Source organism: Thunnus albacares, chromosome 6 (assembly GCF_914725855.1).
Source record: "Thunnus albacares chromosome 6, fThuAlb1.1, whole genome shotgun sequence".
In the NCBI taxonomy this organism is placed as follows: Eukaryota; Metazoa; Chordata; class Actinopteri; order Scombriformes; family Scombridae; genus Thunnus; species Thunnus albacares.
The window spans coordinates 14,161,420-14,177,866 of record NC_058111.1 but is presented as its reverse complement, the minus strand read 5'-3'; the positions used below and the strand labels follow the sequence as shown (position 1 = coordinate 14,177,866).

Genomic DNA, 16,447 nt, shown 5'->3' with positions numbered 1-16,447 from the left:
ACGGTTGATACCAATGCAACATTTATGAGAGATCACTTTATAAGTGACAAGCAATCCTGAAGCCATGTTAAGATGTGTGATGGCTTGTCAAAGTATCAAGATTGTTCTCCATCCAGTACATGATACCCCTTTCAAGGGTTTCCTTTTAATTTGTAATATTATTGAAGCCCAACGAGCTAGATTTTCATTCAGAAATACTGTTTTGATGATGTGAACATGTGTTTTTCTTACATTCCGATGAAGTGTTGAGAAACTACAACCGGTAAATTGTATTGCAAAAGAGGTATGATTAGTTTCAGGAATGTTGGATTAGTTTATTTATCTCATGGTTTGTCTGGCAAGCTAAAAGCCATACACAAACTTCCCTTAAGCCCAGTTTTTGCATTTTTTTAAATACAGGAGGAGCTTGAGCGCATGATACAGTCATTGTGACTGATAAAGGCTTTGTACTGTGGCACACATTGTTTGTACAGCTTGACTTGGCTAGCTCACTTGACTTGGAGGATATCAATAAGTGGCATATTTGTGAAAGCAGAGAAGAGAGGCACATTCTTAAACGCTAAACTAGCTTATACTGGTGATTTATAGCATTTTAAAACTTCAAAAACTCTCCCCTGAGGGAAGTTGTACTGAGAACAGACAGACAGTGATGTTACAGCTACAAATTCATTGCCCTTTCAACATCTTCTCCAAGGTGACTGGTTTGACCCCATGCTGATCATCCTTGGCACTACAGAGACACTGAACACATTATGGGTGCCTCAAAGACAATTCATTGGCTATGGCCTTATACCAGCGAAGAAAGTTCTGCTCCAGCATTGGAAAACACACAAACCCCACTTCAATATGAGAGTGGTTAAATGCTTTGTCAGGTACTCTCCACCTTGAAAGGATCAGTTTTGCTCTAAAGGACAAACTAGATAACTTTGGGAAAGAACTGGAGTCCTGTTCTTCATATGTTGTCTTCATACTTTGGTTTTGCTACTCTTTATACTTTTCACTGTGTTCTTGAGGGTTTATATGTTCTGTGTTCGGTTTATTGGAAAATGAAGCTGCCAAAGTGCATGATTTCAAGATTTTGAAAATGCTTCAATAAAATACATATGCTACAAATTATTTCTATTATCTAATTGCATCATGAGAATTGTGTGCAGTGTGGGCACATGCATGTCATGTAAACACATAAGTCATACAAATGCATTACTCTGAACTGGTCAAAATAAACATATCATAAATACTTCATAACACATGTTGCACATACATACAAATGTGCAATATAAATGTAAATACACATGGATTTCTCTAATGACATACATTTTTTTCCACGTGAAATCCATAAAGGCTGCTGACTGAATTTCATGCCACAGTATTTTAACAATTCTGCTGAACTGCGTCAGCCTATTTATGTCTTTCTTCTAAATTACCATATACAATAGCGATAGCAACCATGAGCTCAACCATTTCCATACATTTTGCATGTACAGGAAGTTTATCACAGGCACTTAGAGTTGAAAGAGTTTTGCATCGTTCATTATTCATGATGCAGTCATTATAAAGCAAATACACACACATCAGAAATCCTATGCACTCTACATAATAATCCACAGGCCTTTGGAAAATCAACTCATATATATTCATATATGTTTAGATGGAACAAAAGTGTTGAGCCCAAAAGCAGAAAAAATGATTGACGAAACAATCTCTTTCAAGAATGAACTGTCATCCTCAAAGAACAAAGTAATGGAGCTGGCATAAAGTTATCTAAATAGTTATGGTCTTTTGTTTTACAGAAGACATTTTGACTTTAGTGTAACCGAGAAGTGCTGTGCCACTTAACCATCACCAGATGTCGGATTCCTAGGGATTGCATCAAAGCCCCCCTAAATCTCTCAATACTTTAAAAAAATAATGTGCTGTAAATCATGATAGCTGGAAGAACCAACTTGTTGAAGTGAATCAGGCAGGATTTAAACTCTGGATCTCTGACAGGACAAGTCACTTTTAAAAAAGAACACATTTCTTCAAAAAGGGGATTTGTGCCACCCAGGAGCCCATGCATAAACTACAATAAAATCAGTGATGTGAGAGTCAGGCTTGGGTCTTAGATAAACCCTGCAATGGTGCAGGCACAGTTAAGATATTTCACTTCATGCTAGGTACTGAGTGACAGAGCATCAGATAGTTTTGCAGAAGTCAAGGTGAAGTTTAAAATACCTGTTGAGTGGGTGTTTTCTTTTTGTGAAGGACATATGGTCACACACTACCAATTTATCACAACACTACTTGCATTCATCAAGGTGGTTTTCAGCAAATACCAAAATTACCATGTGGATGTTGGATTGAACCCTGATGATCTGAACATATATTTAAGCTCACCCTCTCTGTCCATGCTGCTGAAAAGTGACAGCAGTTCTTAAAGGAATGGTTACACTTTAAATCTACGATATGCAACTCAGTGCCTTGAGGCAGTACAGGGAAGTGTATTGTTAGTCCCGTTCTCCTCCCCCTCAGTCGAGCAAGTTTACACCCCAACACTTATCACTCATTTTGATTAGCTGTCTACCTAGAAACACTATCTAGCCTGGGGCTGAGCTAACTGGCGTCCATATGCCCACAACAGGTGTTGAAGAGGCAGTGAATGCAGGTTATAACTCAAGCAATGGTGTTTACTCTTTCAAATTACCATTTTCTGCCACACCTTCAGCTTTGCTCTTCTTTGAATTCTTTCCAGTTTTATTCACTATGACTTTCCTGCCCTGAGGTCACTAGCCTCATCATGATTACTAGTCTTCTGAGAAGCAAGTAAACAAAGATTAAAAAATGTGCATGCAGATTGCCACTAAATTGTGGTTTATATGACAGCATTGACCTCTACATCAAATGACCCAAATCCTCTAAATCACCTAAATGAAAATATTAACTGCACCGCAATAGTAAATAGTTCATGTTTAATTATTTATTCAATCATTCAAGCAAAGACCTGACATTCCCCTGGGAATTGTAATGGGGACACAGTACAACTGAAAAGTTTGCAATGGTTTATTTTGTAAAGGGGACATATTATGCTTTTTGTGTTTTTCTGTTATTTTTAGCATGACCATGCACTCCAGAGTGACACATGGGAGCTTTTTCTAATATGGGGCCTCTATCGGCAGTAATTGGCAGGACAACATTTGTTTGTGCTTTCCAAAACTGTTACAAATCACTGTTAACAAATAATTATGTTTTTGACAACGCTATGGTTAAGGTCTGGTTAGGGTTAGGGAAAGATGATGGTTCTGGTTAAAATGATCACTTTGTTAAGGTTAGAGGAACATGTGGTGTGGGTTAAAGTTACCACTTCCTTAAAGTTAGGTGACCTTCGTCGTCATGGGAACAATAAACACCATGGGGTTAAAGTTAGGGGATGATTAAGTTACATTTTTTAAAAAACAGTTAGAAATGTGACACCTGCGTTTGGAAATGTAAACGAACAACAGTCTCTTGCAGCAAAGTCCACTTTTTGCAAGTATGGGTTAATCCATCCACCCAACCCACCACCTCCGAATGAGTAAATTTGTCAATTTATGTAGATGTCATCTAAACTGCACCACTTTTCTTGGTCATAATTTCTAGATGGCATCTGTCACTCTGACATTGTGGTGATTGACATTGCGACCTGTTGTGTCATTTTTCTTGGGAGGACAGATTCAAAAATGCTCCCTGCAAGTACAAAGCCTTGAATGCTGCAATGTTACCTCTACTTTCTCCTTGTGATGATATCAGATTGTTCGCACACGTCCACAAATGGCTGTTTGTTCCATAGTCTTTGTTGCTAAGGTTGTTGCTAAGGTTGTTCCATGGGTTGTTCATGATATCATCTTGATATCATGTCACAGACTTGCCAGAAATGTGGAAAGTGACTTTAAGATTGCTCTGTAAGGCAGAGTCAACATTATGGCTTTATTTGTTATCTGCAGTACTCTCATAAAAATATTACATGCTGGACTGTTTTGTCATTATATACAAACTTAATAACATTTTTTTCAGGAAGTAGCATATTATAAAAGATTAGTATTAACATGAGAAGAATTGTCACGTGTTTCAGCTCTAAAGTATTTTTTTGTGCATGGCAGCTTTGAAGTAGATTTTTCCTTTAAAAACAATCATATCATGTTTTTTATTATCTTTTTTTTTTCTTTGAATAATGTCATTTCTGTTTTGTGACTGGTTGCTATGTATCCCCATGTTTTGAAGCCATCACTTTATTTTTGTTAGCGCTCTCTGACACAGGGACAGACAACATGCCTTGGTTAAAATGATTAAATGCATCTGGACAACAGCTGGATTCTATTTCCAATCCACAATGATGAAAAACTCTACATTGTACCTGAGGTTATTTACATCCCTCTCTCTTTCCCCTTCCCTCTGTTGACATGTAGACCTCCTCCTCCTTCTCCTTTATCTTTCTGTTTTTATCTGTGTTTCTTTCCTTCACGCTTGCTCTGTTTCTCTGCTCTATTTGTAGGTGTCCTTGAAAAAACAGTGGAGGGGGAAGCCACTGCTCTCACCAAGGCTAAGACCCTCTACAAGTCATGTACCAATGAGAGTGAGTCAGCAACCATCACATATCATCATAGACTTTTTTTAATTTGCTAATGTCCTAAAAATTTTTCCTACTGTCATCAAACATTATGTGTTACTCATTGGACTTTCCTTCATTGCTCATAATCTCTCTTTATCAACCATTAGCTTTTAAATGCAAAAATTACTGTCTTTCAGTTTTACAGTATTACATAATGCAAATAAATACTTTCTTCAAAAGCATTTTGGCTTAGAAGTCACAATTAACTCCTCACATGTGCCCACATTAGCATAGATTAATGATGCTAGAAGATAGGAAGTTCAATGTATGATTAATAACAAGGTTTACTTTCTTTTTTAATTAGTTCTCTGAATGTTGATTTGTATAAAATAAATGTATACTTTATATATATATATAATGCCTACTTATTAACAAAAAAGATTTTTGCTTGTTTGTATCTATGCTTCATTTAAGGTTTAATTGAACAAAGAGGAGGGGCTCCTTTGCTCGACATGCTGCCTGATATTTTTGAGTGGCCCATAGCTCTGGATGACTGGGAGACCAACTATGGTAAAGTATCCTTTATGATATGGTTGCATGCAGCAAATATCACCTACAGGCATTTCTTCCCTAGTATTCCTCTCCTCTCTTTCCTCTCCTTCCTCTTTTTTCAGGTAAAAAATGGAGGTTTGAGGACGTAGTTGCTAAGCTGAATGAGAAATATGGAACTCAACTCTTGGTTAACTTTTTTGTCGGCACTGACGACAGGGACTCCAATTCGCACATCATTCATGTAGGTGTGCAACAGTAGCAAGCTCTCCTCTTTTTTTTCTCTGTCTCTCTTTCATGTACCCACATACATACTTGCACTCACACATCATATCCCATCCAGCTTGCAAATAACCACCCACCAATTTCTACAAATCTGATTGCTTTGGCTTATATAAATACGTGTGGTTTCTTCATCCTCTTCTTTGCCAGTTTGACCAGCAGACCAGCCTTGGCCTTTTGTCCAGAGATTACTATGCCTGTACCGGACCCTACGCAGAGGTGGGCTTAAAGTTCACATGCGCACACACACACACACACACCACATGCACATGCACACAAGCTTGTAATATAATTAAGACTTTCAACTGATGCATGACGAAAACAACTCCATGTGTTCATTTGGGCCACTGCCACTGAGTCTGGGTTTCATGTCCCCTGGAGTCTGTTCCTGGAAACGTGATGCCCAACAAATGACGAGGGCATTAGTCGAAACATCAGTACCTGAATCAACTTTATGCGTTTATCTGTGTGTCTCATAGTACATGGATTTGCAAGCATGTGTGTGTATATGACAAATGCATTCCGAGGCAGTTAAGTGATGATTAAAATAAAAGAGGCAAAACAGAACAAATTTGGTTGTGTCTCAATCCAGACCAGATGTGTGTGATTGGAGCAGACATCCTCTGCTCTGGTTTTACTTTACAGTTTACCATAGACTCTTGATTGATATGCAGAAAGAAGCACTTAACCGCACTCAGCTTGAGGCGAGCTGTGTGCACGTGTGTGTACGTATCTGTTAGTAAATGCACACTGTTGCCTCTGATTTTTGGTCACTGGTTAAATCCAAACCTTTTTTCCTTCCTGTTGAAGTAAAGTCAAGATATGAATATCATGAATGTGCATGTATTTGACAGGCATGTCGAGCCTACGAGCAGTTCATGATTGATCTGGCTAAGCTTATCCGCACTGACCGGAGACTGGCCATCAATGAGACCCGCATCAGAGAGGAGGTGACACGAGTTATGGACCTGGAGAGGGACATCGCCAATGTAAGCACACATTCACACTTTGCTTTTTCCCAACAGGATCCAACATAGTTACACATATCCAAGTACGGCCTTTATTACTGTTTATCTGCTCTTTGAGAAGCTGAGGAAAAAAGAGACCTTGTTTTCCAGCAACAGTGCATACCTTATATTCTCTCTCAGCTTCACACAACAGGAGGATTTTGTGAGCAAACAAGTTCTGACAGTATGACCTTCCACTCCTCCATTTGTAGCCCAAACGTCTCTCCTCTCTGTGTGTTTGTAGCTCCGGTCTAGAGCAGCTGCTGTGTAAAACAAGCTGTTAACCAGCCTGATCCCAACACAACAACTTTTCTCAGACATCAACAGGTTTCCACAGTCTGCCATGCTTCACTTCCCCTCCACTTCGCTCTTGGCTTTTATAAGGCAGTCACAGCACTCTAGCTCTGACATTTACAAACCTGAAGTCTCCTGGGTCTCCAAATATGTTTGTTGCTGCTGGACCTGCACCACAGTGGTACACATGTATCAAGAGACAGGAGGTGTATGTTGTGATAGCATTCTTGATTTCTAACCTTGCTGTCTTTCTTTCTCCAAGGCTACTGATACTCTAGAGGATCGTAACAACCCAGTCTTACTTTACAACAAGATGGAATTGGGTGATCTGAAAGCCAACTTCACCCTTGAGGTTGAATCACAGGTAAAAATAACTGTTTATCTGTCAGCATTTATTGTTTCTTTTTCACGTTCCATCCTTTTTCTAATGTTTTTTTTAATTTCTCCATGTCTGTGCTTTTGGGCTTGGCCTGAAGCCATTTGACTGGAGTTACTTCACAGCTAAGATAATGGATACAGTCAACATCAGTGTTCCTGACACAGAGAAGGTCATAAACTACTCTCCCAACTATTACAGAAGACTCAACCTTATCTTGGCCAGATACACCAAGAGGTTTGTGGGTTTGTATGAGCCTGTAGCTGTGTTTGTGTATGCAAACGTGTAGGCATGCTTGTGTTTGTTAGATAGCCCAATTGTGAGTGTGTTTGTGGGGGCGGGAGTGCACAGCGTGCAATGAAAACAGCTGCTCACCCATTATTGATATATTGTAGCTTTGAATGAGTAAGAGAGTTTCTTTGAACATCCTTCCTCTCCTTGCAGGGATCTGCAGAACTACATGGTGTGGCGCTTTGCTATGAACATGGTGGTGGGCCTGAGCAAAGCATACAGAGAGACCAGGAAAGCCTTCCGCAAGGTACACTGCCAGGGCCCTGACACTGAACTTGCCTCAGGATAAACACAAGAGCCCAACTGATACTGGATCTTTGAGGCGAATACCAATATCCAGTTTTAAAAAAAACAATAGCAATATAGGGGGCAGTATATAATTTTAACAGATAAGAGAGCCATTTTTGATGAGGATCCCCTAAATTTTAAAGAATTGTGACCAAGATACATAAAGTGCGAGACATTTTATAGTAAAGGCTACTGCTAACATGGCAACATGCTCACAATGACAAAGCTAAAATGCTTATGTTTATGTCACTCTAATGCTTACCATGCTCATTGTCTTAACGTAGAGTGGAACATTTTGCTAATTAGTGCTAAACACAAAGTACAGCTGAGGCTGACAGGAATTAATTCTGCAGGTATTTGGTCATAACTACATGACATTTTGAGCCAATCTATCTAGTAGATATTGAGACATTGTATTTTTCAAGATAACTGATTTGCTGGTGGTGCTAGAGGAAAGTTTGAAAATCACCAAAGTCATTAGGATTTGTCCACTTGGTGCAATGACTATCTGTACAAAATTTCATGGCAAACCATCTAAAAGTTGTTGAGATATTTCAGTTTTGTGTTACTTAATCGGCCAACATTAAATTCTAATAATACTAGATGTACACATTCAGCCCCATTCATATTCTTTCTTCACATTTATAACTCTTTAATCTTAACTTTCTTCCTTATCTAACCATTTCCCCACTACCCAATTTCTTATAGCCATTAATGCATAATGGAGGTGCAAATAAAAAATTGCCATGAGCCTCTTTAACCAATATGCTGAGTGGTTTATCCTCCATCTCTAATTGATCTGTGCCTTGTTACTTTCCCTGTAGGCTCTGTCTGGTACAACGTCAGAGGCAGCAGTGTGGCGACAGTGTGCACTTTACGTCAACAGCAACATGGACAATGCTGTAGGGCGACTGTATGTGCAGGAGGCCTTCTCTGAAAAGAGCAAAGAACTGGTCAGTAGGGGATGGATTATACTTTATATCATTTGGTTAGATTACATTAAATGCAGGATAAAAAGGTATTACAGGAATCAGTTAGTCTACCTTTTATCCCATAATTGTATCATACAAAAGGGGAATCATTTAGACACAGTACATACTGTGTTATATATATTTAAATATGGTATTTTAGTGTTTATTGTTCCTTGGGACTGGTTTTCAATTGCAGAAATGAATCTCAGGGCATGCATTTCCATAGCCACAGTGTGAGAGTGTTTATGTATTCTGTTATTCAGAAATACAGTATGAGAACATGTGTTTTAGTCACATCCCACTGAATTTATTTTTGCCTCTTATTCACCTGTGTTTTTGTCACCTTTGTGTCTTGTGTCTCCACCACTGTACTGTATTTTTTTTTGCCTGCACCCATTGAAAGCAGCTGAAAAAGGTGTCCTTGTTGTCATGCCCACACCACCCACACTGTAAATCTTGACTTGTGTGTGTGTGTGTGTGTGTGTGTGTGTGTGTGTGTTTTTGTGTGTGCATGCTTTAGTGTACAACTGTGTATATGTGAGTCAGATTGAGTGCATCTCCGTGACTGTGTACTGCTGTCGTAATGCTGAGTGTCTCACACACCATAAATCTCTGTCATCTTCTGAACCTTTGCCTACTCTAGCATGTGGATCTCACATTGCATCCTGTGTAAATGTGATGTGAGTGCATGTGTGTGTGTGAGAGAGAGAAGTGACACACAACTCCTTTGACCGTGCAGGTACATATCAACATCCCTTTCCCCAAATACATTGCCATACATATAATGTATATGTGGAAGTCTGCTGAGTTGACCTCGGCTGGCACACATGCTGCACTCCTCACTTACCAACTTTCATTCAGCCTGAGAGGTATATTTGACATCTGATCAGTGGTGGAAAGTATCTAGGTACATTTACAGTAGTACCACTGAGTATAATTAAGAGGTACTTGTTCTTTCTTGAGCACTTCCATTTTATGCTAGTTTATCCTAGTACTTCACTACATTTTACAGGAAAAAACTGTACTTTTTACTGTACTACATTTTTTTAACTGCTCACTAGTGACTTCGTTCGTATAAATTTCACATACAGATATGATCATCTTATAAAATATGATAAGTCTTGTTTTGGATTAAACTTTGCAGCACGTAAGTAAATAAATCAATTAAAATCCGCCCCACCTTGACCAGCTACAACAGTAAAGTGCAACTTACACATTTAAGGGAACCTATTATGCTTTTCCTTATTTTCAGTCATATATATAATGTTACAGTTTCGAATTTTCATATTAAATGTTGCCAAAGTGTCAAATAATGAGGTTAACATATGTAGCAGTTATCCCTGTGAGCAAAAATTACTGGTTTCAGATTGCTCTGAACACTTGGTTTCCAACGTTTTTTTCCACTTTTAGCCCGAGCTGATGTCGGCTTGTGACAGATTTCTTTATATGGTCATCTGTTCACTGCTCTGCTCCACTAAAATTATAGCATTTTTCCATTGTTTTGGGGGTCATCACATCGACCCATGACTTGAGTTGAGCTGGCACGCTGTGAGTGTTTTTCCATTACACAGCACAGCAAAGTAAAATAAGTTGTTTACTTGTTGGAGATGTGCTGGTTGCCTGCAGCTCTCCATCAAACATCTCACTATGAGTGTTTCTGCTTGTACTATTCCTCCCTGCATTATTTCGAACTGATCCACTGAAGAAATAGCTCCAAAGATCTCCATATGGTGTTGTTTCGACTGTTTTTTAGTACCGCTAACAAAGCTCTGGTAATTTGGTGAGGAACATGTTTGGTTTCCTGTAAATTCTTAACAATAAAAGTCTCCCATTATTTAGTAATTTAAAAGCTTTTAATATAAAGCAGTAAAGCAGGAAATGTTGGGTTTTCATTGGCTGTAACTCAACACGACTCTGGTACGGCTGCCCCTCAGCAGGCTTCCAGAAAGCTGGCCAATCAGAACAGAGTGGGCTCATCAGAAGGGGGGTCTTAAAGAGACAGGAGCTAAGACTGCCTATTAAGAGACAGAGGCTGAACTGAGGGGCTGGATAAAGGGCCGGTATAAGATAAACAAAGAGTTTTTTGAACATGCAAAACAACTGTAATGGTTTCTCACAATAAAAATATAGAGCTGGAAATGAGCATAATAGTTCCCCTTTAATGGAAATATGATAATAATCCAAAAATGAAATATATATTAATATGACACACACAAGTGTCATTTTTCTGCTTAATGAGTACTTTTAAGTTTGATTCTTGAACTGTATTTTTTATGGTGATAATTCACCAATTTTATTAAATGATTTGGTATGTAAGACCTTTACTGTTATTACTTTGTTGTATTAAGTATTTTTAAACCCTGTTTTAGCCATTGGTTTTAATTCAAAGTAACAGTTAAACACACAAAGGAGACGTATCATGTACATTTCCAGGACTTTTTTTAAAAATCTGGGGCTGGGATATCTGGGATATCTTTGCATGATTTACAGTTGAAAGAAAACTCCTTATTTAGTTTATACAGAAACTACAGGGTGTCTGAAAGAGAGAGGAGCTAAAACAGCCTGTATCAGACAGAGGCTAAAGTGAGGGGCTGTATAAAGTGTCATAAGACAAATAAGGAGTTTTCTTTTAACTGTAAATCATGCAAAGATATCCCATATCCAAAGATTTATAACTATTTTAAAATTGCTTTAATATAACCCAAAAATTAAATTAAATAGACATTATTGTGTTTTATTTGGAGTCAGAGTAAATTAAATCAAATTGAATAGCAGTGGATCAGAGCCTTAAATGGAAAACCATTGCATATCTTAAAGCAAACTATCATGATACATACAGATTTAGGAGATTTACTTATATAAACCCTGCATTTGACCACTGTAAATTACATTGTTTGATTTGACATGAAAACAGACACACATACATACAGCCACAAACATCACTACATGCACACAACTCAATCTCACATCCAAATGCACACAGGCTGTATGCTAAAAGGTTTTTGGAAAAGCCTCATCGGTATGGTCCCTGCCGATTTGTGGCAAACCACAGTGTGTTGTACGAGTGGTCATGCAGCGTGTTAGCAAGGGGTCTGCTGATGTGATGAGACACTGGAATGCCTCTGTCAGCTTGCTGCGGTCTCAGAGTACAACTGTGGTTAGAGGGATCTGGGAAGGTGACCTTCGCTGTCACCTCAGTTTTTGATTTTTCTCTTCCTATTTTACTTTTATTCTTTTTTGTTTTTGCCACGAATCTTTAGTCAGTTTTTGTTTAGTTTTTTAACATAAAATCCTTGGCTGTTTTTGTCATTCAGTGTCTGATGACCATGGCATACAGCACAGCATTATGCCATCCTGGTAGCGTCAGTCAGTCTGTCTGTCTCTCTGTGTGCAGGCTCATTCCTGTAAATACTGTAACTCAAGAGCAATACATTATAGAAACATTAAACTTACACCACAGGTTTGATGTGGATTTTGGAGCACCTTGCTGTGTGAATCAGCATATAAAAATAGAAAATCTCATTATCTTGAGACTACTATAGTTCTGCCAGTGTTTTATGTGAAGTCAAATATGCTGACATAGAAATATTTGTGCAGTTATACACATTTATTTGCCTAATAAGAATAGCATAACTTGTTTATTTAATATATCACAGTGATGGTGAAACATTAAGCTCAAGTACCTCTTCTGTGATTTGAAGAGAATTTTAACAAAAGCCTTCTGTAAATAAGCAGAAATGTCTCCAAACCTTTTTGTGCTTTTGCACACTATGTACTTTTAAATGTCACTAAAAGTGATGTAATTCTGGTTGTGATTGCCTAACTCCCTTTTATTAACGCATAAAAATAGTTGATTATATTTTTGTTATGATTCCATCTGTCATATTAATCACACAAACATCATTACACTACTGGTAATACTACCCAAGGTCACCAGACTCCTCCACAGAGGGAGTGTAACCCCGTGTGCTTCTACATTGATATGTGACTGTGTAATGATGAGGCCTAATTCAGGGAGGTGTATTTTTATGACTTTGTTGCACAATGTGTTGCAGAATTTGGAACTAGCGTTCCACTGTTTACTCTCCAATGAGGAAATACTCCCACACCATGGACAATGTTAAAGACATTTATTGTATTGGACTGACAGTCAATTAGTGTTGAATTTTTTTTAATATTAGAAATACAGTATAGAGTGACATATTTGTGATTGTTGTCTTTTTCTTTCTTTGTGTGTGTGTGTGTGGGGGAATCAGATGGAAGAGATGATTAAAGATATCCGAGAAGTGTTCATTAGTAACCTCGATGACCTGGCCTGGATGGATGCAGAGACCAAGAAAGCAGCTGAGGAGAAGGTATCGGTTATATTTACTGTCTGTTGCATTGTATTGAATTATATTCTTTAGGATATGTGATGACTGAGACATGTATTTGTCAAATCTTCTCCTCTCTGTTTCTTTAGGCCCGAGCTATTCGGGAACGAATCGGCTATTCTGACAACATCATGGATGATAAATACCTTCACAATGAGTACAAAGATGTGAGTGTTTGAAAAGATGCGATTATGAATATTTCTCTTCTTTCACTAAGTGAATATAACAGAATACAGAGTGGGTTCATTGTAGCTGCATATCAGTTCTATGAAAACATCTCGGTGAATTCTGGGCTTTTATTAGCTTTGAGAATATATGACTGGGTGTTGATAGCTCTCAATGAGACTAATCCCCCTGTTTCTCTTGCTGTGTGTTGGTGTTAGCTGAGCTACAGTGCAGAGGAGTACTTTGAAAACATCCTACAGAACCTGGAATATGTGCAGAAGAAACGCCTGCGGAAACTCAGAGTCAAAGTCAACAAAGAGGAGTAAGATTTCCCGTGGGGGCAGAATTAAATTTATGCTCAGCAAACAGGCTTATTTCAGATGTGAAATAGTTTAAAGTTTCAATGTTAAGTATTTAAACAGCTGATAATAAATGACTTATTATCTTATGGTACTTGTAGTGTGACACACAGTCTTGCATTTAGCATAGTGCATTCACATTCTCCCACATGAACTCCTACTCACAGACACAGTTCAGCCTTTCACTAAGCACAGCAGGACTGCTAATTTTAGCAGGGTTATTATTAACCACAGGTTAATTTTAATATCTTTCACTGAATTTGAATTATGCTGTGCTATAGGACTCATTAATGTACTGTACTTTAATTCCACCCTCCTTGTCTTCTGCAGGTGGGTAACTGGAGCTGCTGTTGTCAACGCTTTTTACTCATCCAGCAAAAACCAAATAGGTATTTCATATGTGCACATGCAAACACATTCAGTTGTTAACACTGATATCATAGATATTTTTAACATTCGGTAAAGTTTTGGAAAGATAAATATTTTTTTTCCCCCTGGTGTCAGTGTTCCCTGCAGGTATCCTCCAGCCTCCATTCTTCAGTAAAGGCCAGGCTAAATCTCTCAACTATGGTGGCATTGGCATGGTAATCGGTCACGAGATCACACATGGCTTTGATGACAACGGTATGATTTTCTGCACTTTTTCTGTTCCTCTCATGTGCTATTTTGGCAGATTATATTGGTCTTTAGGGTAGATACAACCCCCCCTCCCCTGTAACTGGTACCACTTTACAAAAAAGTGCTTTCAAATGCTTCACCGCACTAATTTTCATCGGGTTATGTGAAGTAATTATGTTCGATTTCAAGAAGACAGGATGCTTCTATACTGATATCCACAATTGTAAGCCATCCAGAAACCCAATAGAAACAAATGAAATGGAATGGAAACATAGAGTATTGTCACAAACATTTCTTTTTCTTGTTTTCTCTATTTTGTAGGTCGTAACTATGATAAGGATGGTGACCTGAAGGACTGGTGGACACCAGACTCCACTCAGAGGTTCCTGGAGCTCTCAAAGTGTATTGTGGATCAGTATGGCAACTTCTCCTGGGACCTGGCCAATGGACTTCATGTATGTCCTGGTAGACGATCTCTCTCTTTCTTCTTCGCTAATTTTTCAAAGAGTTTATTGAATTTACAGCAGTATTTTCTCAAATATGATCCCAAACCTTGTTTTGTCTCATTTATTTGCTTTCCTGTCATCTTTGCCAGCAGATCCGTTTTACATTTTTCTATCTTTCCCCCAGTTTTGCAGCCTCATCTCTTCTCTGCTTCAGGTGTCTTTAATATTTTGTGTTGACATATTAATCCTTCTCCCTCTATTTATCTTGCTTCGTCGGTCCTATTGCTTTGAACAATACTTCTTTTGTCCCCTGGGAAAATGATTTCTTGTATCCCAAAGAGTGATATCTGTGGTTTGCTGAAATACACAGGAAAAATTACAGTCTCCCTCTTTGCCCTTTTCAATCTTTGTGTTCTCTCTCCTTATGTCCCCCCCTCTAGTTAAATGGTAACAACACCCTCGGGGAGAACATTGCTGACAATGGAGGGATACGGCAGGCATATCAGGTAAAGAGCCTGAAAACAGTGAGGAAACTTGATTTAAGAGCCCAGGTTTACAGATGACGGAATTTAGTCTGTGGTTATTGTCGTCTGCTCGCTAACATTAATAGATGTGTCATTTTGCCAGGTCACTGATTTGGCTCATTAACTTTGTAAACAATGAAGGAAATGATGTTGCCGCTGTTTTTCATCAGTTTTGACCCAAGGTGAACAAAAAAGGGGCCCAGACAGATTTGAATGCAATACAAAAATACAAATATCCTCATTTCAGATAAACCATGATGTCATACAAGTATTTCTTCTACAAAACATTTACATTGTAAATTTTGTTCTTCTTTTGACAGGAAAAGAATACAGGAAATGTGACTGTATATATACATATATAGTTTTTCCGTCCATAAAGACAATGTGACATGGACGTAATTTTAACTGTTGATTTAAATGCTGAAAATATAGTTAAAATAAGTCTGTACTGCAAAGTTCATTTTTTTGCAATAAGCTCAAAGACCAGACTGTTTCCAATTCATAACAACGCAGTTGTAGATTTGGCATGCACGCTTCACCAAATAGCTCAACTCATGAAATCTCCCAATGCATCAGAGTTTCCAGAGTTTACAGGCAATATCCTTGGAAATTAAACATTATGTTGAAGACAACAAAATAAAACCAAACAGGAAGAAGAGGCATTTTAATTTGATATTGAATATGCTCACTTTATTGCTTATTTTCCAAATTAACCATTGGATGGTAATGATTCAGGAAAGATATTATGAGGTACATAAAGTCATTTAATAAAGTATAATATGGGATGTTTTTTGGCAGGGCTTTTATTGTCAGCAAAAATTTGAAGTAAGATAATGTAAGAACATTGGTCTTGTGCTATTATTGTAGGCCTATAGGAACTATGTGAAGGAGCATGGAGAAGAGCCACCACTGCCTGGAATTGACCTTTCCCATGATCAACTCTTCTTCCTCAACTTTGCTCAGGTAGTGAATGGATGGATGAATGGATGACCAGATTGATGACTTGATGATTGGATTATTGAGTTGATAATTGATGGATATATGGATGGATGGATAGATGGATAGATGGATGGATGGATGATTGAAAGATTGGGTGGATGGATGGTTTGAGAATTTGGTAGATAGATTGATAGATGGGTGATTGAAAGATCGGATGCATGATTAGATGAATGTAGGATTTGCTGATATAATAAATTTAATTGTCTAATGTAGTAAATCTTAATCTGTCTTTTCCAGGTATGGTGTGGTACACACCGACCAGAACAAGCTGTTAATTCCATCAAAGTAGACGTACACAGTCCAGGGAAATTCAGGTAAATTAAAACTGACAACTTTTCCTT

The 16,447-nt window shown here is 38.1% G+C and overlaps 1 protein-coding gene across 2 annotated transcripts in view; it reads left to right on the top strand.

Annotated features, from left to right (window-relative positions):
* The window catches only part of LOC122984245 (neprilysin-like), a 32,847-nt gene that overhangs the window by 13,952 nt on the left and 2,448 nt on the right, over nt 1-16,447 (top strand). For both annotated transcript variants that reach the window (XM_044354580.1, XM_044354581.1), the window contains exons 5-22: nt 4,508-4,588; nt 5,039-5,134; nt 5,239-5,357; nt 5,546-5,614; nt 6,250-6,384; nt 6,959-7,060; nt 7,173-7,309; nt 7,517-7,610; nt 8,476-8,604; nt 12,879-12,977; nt 13,085-13,162; nt 13,379-13,482; nt 13,850-13,908; nt 14,024-14,143; nt 14,459-14,592; nt 15,024-15,089; nt 15,975-16,070; nt 16,344-16,420. In XM_044354580.1, coding sequence (XP_044210515.1) covers nt 4,508-4,588; nt 5,039-5,134; nt 5,239-5,357; nt 5,546-5,614; nt 6,250-6,384; nt 6,959-7,060; nt 7,173-7,309; nt 7,517-7,610; nt 8,476-8,604; nt 12,879-12,977; nt 13,085-13,162; nt 13,379-13,482; nt 13,850-13,908; nt 14,024-14,143; nt 14,459-14,592; nt 15,024-15,089; nt 15,975-16,070; nt 16,344-16,420 — 1,795 coding nt within the window. The remainder of the gene's footprint in view (nt 1-4,507; nt 4,589-5,038; nt 5,135-5,238; nt 5,358-5,545; nt 5,615-6,249; nt 6,385-6,958; nt 7,061-7,172; nt 7,310-7,516; nt 7,611-8,475; nt 8,605-12,878; nt 12,978-13,084; nt 13,163-13,378; nt 13,483-13,849; nt 13,909-14,023; nt 14,144-14,458; nt 14,593-15,023; nt 15,090-15,974; nt 16,071-16,343; nt 16,421-16,447) is intronic.